General features: G+C 36.7%; 1 protein-coding gene and 1 pseudogene across 1 annotated transcript; one reads left to right on the top strand and one right to left on the bottom strand.

The window, feature by feature from the left end:
- Positions 1–553: 553 nt before the first annotated feature.
- LOC113351039 lies at positions 554–2,332 on the bottom strand (annotated as a pseudogene).
- A 1,085-nt stretch (positions 2,333–3,417) lies between these two features.
- On the top strand, positions 3,418–4,629 carry LOC113351038. Its single transcript, XM_026595114.1, has one exon. It carries the CDS (start codon positions 3,418–3,420, stop codon positions 4,627–4,629), a length of 1,212 nt encoding a protein of 403 aa, XP_026450899.1.
- Positions 4,630–7,563: the final 2,934 nt, after the last annotated feature.

The following is a 7,563-nucleotide window of genomic DNA, read 5'->3' as shown; positions in this document are numbered from 1 at the left end:
CTGTGAACAAAAAGATAAAGATATACAGCTTTATCAAGCCAACAAAAACAAAACACAGTATAAAATAAAAACACCCAACTTTGCTTGCTCTTGTTGTTTGTATATCTTTCCAATGTTGTAAATGACATAATAGTTCATTGAAAAAGTAAATTATCATTCCTGATATAAATTTATTTGGGTTGAGGGAATGATCTGGTCAGCAGCCGAGATGCAGAAATATCAGAAATCACCATCTCAGCGGCTAAAGCACGCACGTATATGACCATTTTTGCTAACTCAACTATTGTTTGGATCAAACTCAAGAGTCAAGATATTTGGAACACAATATATATGAACACAACAAAGTTACTATTAGAAGGTCTATAACTTTCCAATTGGCTAGCTTCTCAAATCTTATTTATGAATCTGGCAGCGAAATACCCTTTAACTATTGTTTTTCAATTCAGTGAATAATTCGAAAAAAATGAAATTGTTCTTCACCCCATGTTCTGCAATCATTCCGGACTCCACGAGTATTGGTGTCACACCCTTATGATCTAAGTAGGAATTAAACCTAGTAAAGTGTGAGAGGCAGACGTGGGGTAAGGTTAACTTCAAGTGGGGTTACTTTGGCATCGTAAGACCTGGACCTTCTTCCAAGTTTATAACTAGTCCTCCATCTGTGTCAAAATCGAATGCATGTAGTAGACGAGCTAGTGCCATGTGAATAGTCTGGAGGAAAAAGTCTATCCCTGGGCATACCCTTCTTCCGGATCCGAACGGTGTAAACTCAAAATGTTGGCCTCTTAAGTCAAAGTGTGTTGTTTCATCACCAAAACCACCGTTCTGCTGGGGAAGAAACCTCTCCGGCATAAACTCTGACGGGTTTGACCACACTCGAGGGTCACGCTGCAGTTTCCACAGGTTAACCAATAAGCGTGTGCCTGCTCTCACTTTATACCCACCAACAATACAATCTTCCATAGCCTCATGGGGTACAGAGAGTGGGCCAGGCGGGTACAGTCGGAGTGTTTCCTTGACGATTGCTTGGAGATAGATCAGATCATTTATATCGTGACCTTCTACGTTTCTTTCCTTGCCAACTTTTTTGTCAAGCTCATCCTGAGCCTTTCTTAGGACATTAGGGTCGGTGAGTAATAGTGAGAGAGCCCACGTCAACGCAACTGATGTAGTATCTGATGCAGCTACTATAAGTTGCTGTAAAATCCAAGCAATTTTTTTTTTCACCCAACATGTTAAGTATTTACAAGAAAGAACATTAAGGATTGAGAAGTTAGTTACATACCAGACATGTTGCTTTGATGACGGTATCTCGAGTGTAACCGGAGAAGAGATCATCCTTTTCTTCATCCAGAACTGACATCAACACGTCCATGAAGTCATTCACATCATCATGATTACTCTCACATTTTATTTCGCCTGATAGGACGGTCTGAAGTCTTTTTTTCTCCTTATGCTCTTCAAGCCACTTTGAAGCAATCAAGTTCATCTCCCTGGAGACTCTTTTCATTTGTTTTGTTTGCCCATCCACGTCCAGACACCCAAGGAGTGGAAGAGCATCAGATGCAACTGAAACACCAGCTAATTCTAAGAATTTTAGGATACTCTTATGAAGCTTTTGGCCCTCTTCTTCCTCTTTGATGTAATCCCCTCTATTTTTATTGTTATTAGTAAAAAGTGTCTTTCCTACAATCATCTTCAAGACCACGTTCAAGGATAGTTCTGCAAACACTTGGCTCATGTCCACCTTAACTGAAATAGTTGTTTTACCACTCTGCTTTATGTGATTATTTCGTTCCTTCCAACATTCATATAATCGTTTCTTGCAATTATCAATCTCTAAGTAACGGGCGTGCTTGAGCAATTCCAGGCGCCTAAGAGAGAGCAAATGAACTGTCGTGATTTTACGGATCTCTCGCCAATACGGACCATACATGGAAAACCCAAACATGGCTTTGGTGAGGTACTTCCCGGCAGCACTAGGTGGACGAGTAACGAATAACCTATCATTGGTGTTGAAGCATTCCTTAGACAACTCCCAACTGCTCACAACTAGGGTCGGGTACATGCCAAATCTGACCATAAAAATAGGTCCGTACTTGTCAGACATACCCGCAAGGATCTTGAATAGAGGTGTAGATCCTATGAGTTGAGGAAGATGACCTACTACAGGCCAAGCACCTGCAACTTCAGGCGGGGATGCTGGTGATAGTCTGCGCCTATTCCATGGCCTTATGATAAAATCCCAAATACAATAGGAGAAGGATAGTAAAGCTAAAAAACCTGCAATACTCACGAACGGTTGCAAGTGGTGTTGATCAATGATTTCCATATCCACCAAAATTTAGCAGCTGGTAATGATAGTTTCAAGTTTCAACAAGGAGAAAACTAATTTATTTATGAACATTGATAGGATCTAATATTGGTGGTTATAGCTTAAAAGATGCAAGCACATATATGTGATGATGATAATAATATATTATGATACTAACCTACTAAGTAAATTTTGATTTCTTCTTCTTCAAAAAACTAAATTTTGATTTGACTGAATTAGTAGATATTCCGATCTCCATTCTCTTGTAGTCTTGAATTGAAGGGAAACAGCTTAAAAACGTGGTCAGGTACGGATGTAAATCTTCATACGTAGGCAGAGCCGGGCCCGAGGGTGTGCAGGGTGTGCGACTTCACAGGGCCCGACTCTGGCCAGGGCCTTTTATCTAGAAAACAAATGCCCCCCCTCCCCATAAGTTAATACAAATGTTCTGGCACAAAAACATATTAGCTGTATTTCAGATTTTATTTAAGCCCAATAACCAAGCCCCATATCACTCTCACACTTTACTCTTCTAACACAGACGCAAAAATCACCTTATCACATTCTCTTTCTTTCCAGTTTCCCCTTCGTCCTAACTAGTCCATTGCCCATCTATACTGTTTGACAAGAATTTACATAAATCCTCAAATTTACTCATAGAAGAGCTAAGGTATAATCGTGATTATACTAGACTACTAGTATGGAAAAAAGGGAGCAAATCTTCATGTTTAATGTAAGTAAACTATCCAATTTTAGGTTAATTTTTCAATTTAGGGTTTTGATTTGTCTAATAAAACTAAATTTTTACTTCTTATATATCACAGATGATCTAGGAAAATTGGGTTGTTGTTGTATTTTTAATTTGGGTTAGTGTTGATTTTGAAATTGAAATTTGGGGGATTTTGCTACTTGAAATTTGGAGGATTGCTTAATGTTCTAACTTGTAATTGTTTTTCCTTTTTTTTTTTGTTTTTTTTACAGTAAGCTAAGGTGTTAATGGCTTGAGTTATGATTGTTGCTGCTTTTATTTGATTTTGCTTACGGCTAATCGGCTATAATCGGGTAATAAATAATTAAAATCATTACTTGCTGCTATTTGAAATATGGTTAAGAGTTTAAGAAAAGAAACTCCTGGTCATGATAAGCGCATAAAACAGAAAAAAGATCTAGCCTTTAAGGAGTCACAAAGAGGAACATTGGATAGATTTGTTGTTAAGCTTCCACCTACAATAGTTCCAAATCTAACTGAAAATGAAAATGTTGTTCCCAATTTGGACCGTGATGAAATAGGCAATGATTTGGAAGTCACTCAGAATGTTCATGAAGAAGTTCCTAACATAGTTGTCAACGAAAATGAAAATGTTTCTGATAGGGAAGATATATGTAGAGATGATATTGAATGTGAACCTCCACTTTCTCCCCCTCGAGTACATGTGGATATATATGATCCTAGATACTGGGGTGGTCTTGACACAAACTCTAGAGATCTTTTAGTGGAAAAAGGCCCTCTTAGATACCCAAATATAAAGAAAGGTCCCAAGGATAAACGATCAAAATACTTCTCTTCAACTTGTTTTACAAGAATTTTACCTAATGGTGAAGAATATGACAGAAAATGGCTTGTGTATTCAAAAGAACTAGATAAAGTATTTTGCTTCTGTTGTAAGCTGTTTAAAAATAGTTCTCGGATATGTGGTTTATCAAATGAGGGGTATAATGACTGGGGTCATCTTAGTCAAATGGTTAGTAAGCATGAAAATAGTACAGAACACAATGTTAAAATGAAAGTTTGGCTTGAACTGCGTGATAGACTAAAGATAAATGATACAATTGATAAGCACCTTCAACGTCAGATTAATGAAGATAGGGAACACTGGAAGCAAGTATTGAAGAGAATTATTTCTGTTGTGAAATATCTTAGCATACATAACTTGGCTTTTCGTGGAACAAATGAGAAAGTGTATGAAATTAGTAATGGAAATTTTTTAGGTTTGATTGAAATGATTGCCGAGTGGGATCCGGTAATGAAAGAACATATGAGAAGAATTAAAAATAATGAAATTCAGTATAATTATCTTAGTTCTAAGATCCAAAATGAGTTGATTGATTTGCTAGCTTCTAAAATCAAAAGTGCCATCATTCAGAAAATTAAGGCTGCCAAGTATTTTTCTATATTGCTTGATTGTACTCTTAACAATTCCAGTTACAGTGGCATCGGCAGAAAGAAGCTTTTCAAAATTAAACATCCTGAAATCGTTTTTGAGTACTACCATGGCCCAAGAAAGACTCAATGGGCTGGCAATGATATCGATTGAGCATAGTCTTCTTGACGACGTTGATATTGATTCATTAATCGATGATTTTGCAGCGGTGAATTCAAGACGGCTAAATTTCCGCTGATGATCTTCTGAATGGTATATATGCATGTCATATTTCAATTTGATATTGATCTTCTGGAGTCTTCCATTTGTATTTTTGGTTTACTAACAACTTTAGTCTTTATATGTCTTTCAGGTACATTTATTTTGGTTAACTAACTCACAGATGGGAGAACTTGAAGTCATTTACAAAGATAAGGACGGTAAATACTAGAAAAACAAGTCGACAATCTCTTTTTGAACCCTTTTTTTGTGTTGAACTAGACAATATGTATGAAAGCAATGCTTATAACGATAAAGAACTTGTTATGTTTATTGTAATGCTAGCTATATATATATATATATATATATATATATATATATATATTAATCGTCTTAGTTTCATTTTATTGTTATTCGAAATTGTCGTGGAGAAAAAAAAATTGAACGTAAGAAGGCCCTGCGATTAAGTTCGCACAGGGCCCTAATACACACAGGATCGGCTCTGTACGTAGGTAAGTGCGTATGCAAATCAAACTAACAAACATGACTTCACATGGATATATTCGGATCTGACGCCCGACATGAAGCCTGTTAATAGAGATTGTGTATCAAATTATATTGATTGTTTTGTTTTCCAAAAGAGCTGATCAGACAGAAAATGAGAAAAGGAGAAAAAAGAGATTCACAAAGAGAGTTTGAATTTGTTTTCTTTGCTGATCAATTAAAGCTCACTAGCCAGCATGCTTGGTTTGACCTACTTTATACTTTCTTTAGTGAAGTGGGTAACCCCGCCTTTATTTTCCCTCGCTTGTAACTTTTTTTGTCAATTTTTTTTTTTTGTACTTTTTTATTTAAGCATGCAACCAACGAATTTACCGATCTTGAAGATTTTTTTTTTTTTTTTTCTGATCGTGAAATAAGAATATATTGAAGAAGAAATACGAATCATTACAATGAGATACAACTTTCAACTTTCGGTTGAAACTTGAAAGAGTAAAGATTACATGAGAAAACGTAAGAAAAGAAATAACTCTTACAAACTGTAAGATGAAACCCAACAGACGCAACCTCATTAAAGCCCAGAATCCCATTACAAACCGAAATAGATGTCCAAATGACATAAGGGGAATGCCCTAGATATCAGATAAAAACCCTAATTAAAATTCCAAATTTTCACCTAGCGGAATTGCTGCCTACCACAGATGCGCCGCCACCATTGCCATCACCTTCACAAACCATTGCTAAACCTCCCCCTTGATTTTGAGTATCATCAGAAACCGGCACCTTTACCGAATAAGAACCGACGATGGAAAGCCAAATATCATCAAAACCGGCACCTTTACCGATTAAGTACTGATGATGAAAAGCCAGATATCATCAGAAACCAACATCTTTACTGGTTAGGAACTGAAGATGTATGAGATGGGTATATCAGAAATCAACACCTTTGTTGATTTAGAACTGAAATTGAGTGGGATGTCTTTATCAGAAACCAACACCCTTGTTGATTTAGAACTGAAATTGTATGAGATGGGTGTATACAAAGTGTTTGATGGAGGTTAGGTTTCGGTTGAGATTAAATGTTTACATGGATGGAACTCGATTGATGAAGATTAATTTGGGATTTCACTGATTGTGAGAAGTAGTCTGTAATACACCACCAGATACTAAAATGAGGTGAGATTCATAGAGGGAAAGGGGGACAACCTCTTCAATCCATGGAATCGAAGAAGAGATATAGGAATTGAAGCAGAGATATGGAGACTCGAGCATCCATGGCTACCTGAACCCACTCCGACCATCCAGAGATATCCGATGACCAAAGAACTAAAACTGCAACTAAAGTAACCAACAAGAACTGAATTTCTTGCTAGATCCGAGCAAGAGCGGCGCTGTTTTGTAGGGTTTTTTTCTTTTTTCTTTTCTTCGAGAGGAGGAAGGAGAGGAGAGAGATATATCCAAAAAACATCCGATATTATCAATCTTGAAGATTAGTGCACATGTACATGGACACCATCTAAATGAGTTGCCAGTAGACCAAACCCGAGCGAAGTCTAAAATGTGGATTCTTTTTGTTATTTTTTGGTTGATTAAAAATGTGGATTCTTCCTTTCAATTTTAAAAAATGGAAGAGAAATAAGCTCATTTGTTCCGTAGTTTATTTAAATTCATCCAAGTAGTAACAAAAGGTCAGTTTCAACAATGAAAACATCGCCATTGTTTGAAAATTGTTAATTTCTCAATTTGTAGTCTGGCTTCTAGAGATGTGTAAGCAATAAGCATCTGAATTCATAATATCAGTATTGCTGTCGTAAAACAATCTCTTACTTAAATTCTAATTTGAATATCTGATCGTCAAGGAAATCAATAATGAAGCTAACGCGATAGATAAACATAGACGTTAATCAGCAATTATAAATAGTTCTGATGACCATAACACCTGACCTCTGTGGTTTGCGTATTTGCCGTGTATTAATGCTACTGTGAAAACAACTATCGTGCTGGTCGCAGATCCGAGGATCTGATTACCAATCAGTGAGGCAGTGGACAGATGATATATGCCCTATATGTCTGCAATACTGGTTATCAGCATGCCCGTGTGGATGGAATACAGGTTAGCACAATTGGGATTTATTTAGTGGCAACACGATTTTAAGGAATTAAAAGTACTATAAGTAAAGTTATGAGTGAATCACTTCTATACTGGATGTCAACGATAAATCGAAGGGAAAATATCAAAAACAAATGCAGATTCCTTGGAGAGACAAATTATCAAAACTTTTAGTTATTTATTATGAAGCTGTCTTGAGCCAGTCGAGCTCCTGAGATGTGGACTTCAACATATTCGGTTCAATCCAAGTGCAGTTTCTAAGCCAGCCTTCGGTGTCA

Source organism: Papaver somniferum, chromosome 2, assembly GCF_003573695.1.
Source record: "Papaver somniferum cultivar HN1 chromosome 2, ASM357369v1, whole genome shotgun sequence".
Lineage (NCBI taxonomy): Eukaryota > Viridiplantae > Streptophyta > Magnoliopsida > Ranunculales > Papaveraceae > Papaver > Papaver somniferum.
This window is presented reverse-complemented; position numbering and strand designations above follow the sequence as displayed.

Bases quoted from the DNA above. Each gene is read 5' to 3' on its own strand.
- LOC113351038 (XM_026595114.1), top strand. From the start codon at position 3,418: ATGGTTAAGAGTTTAAGAAAAGAAACTCCTGGTCATGATAAGCGCATA.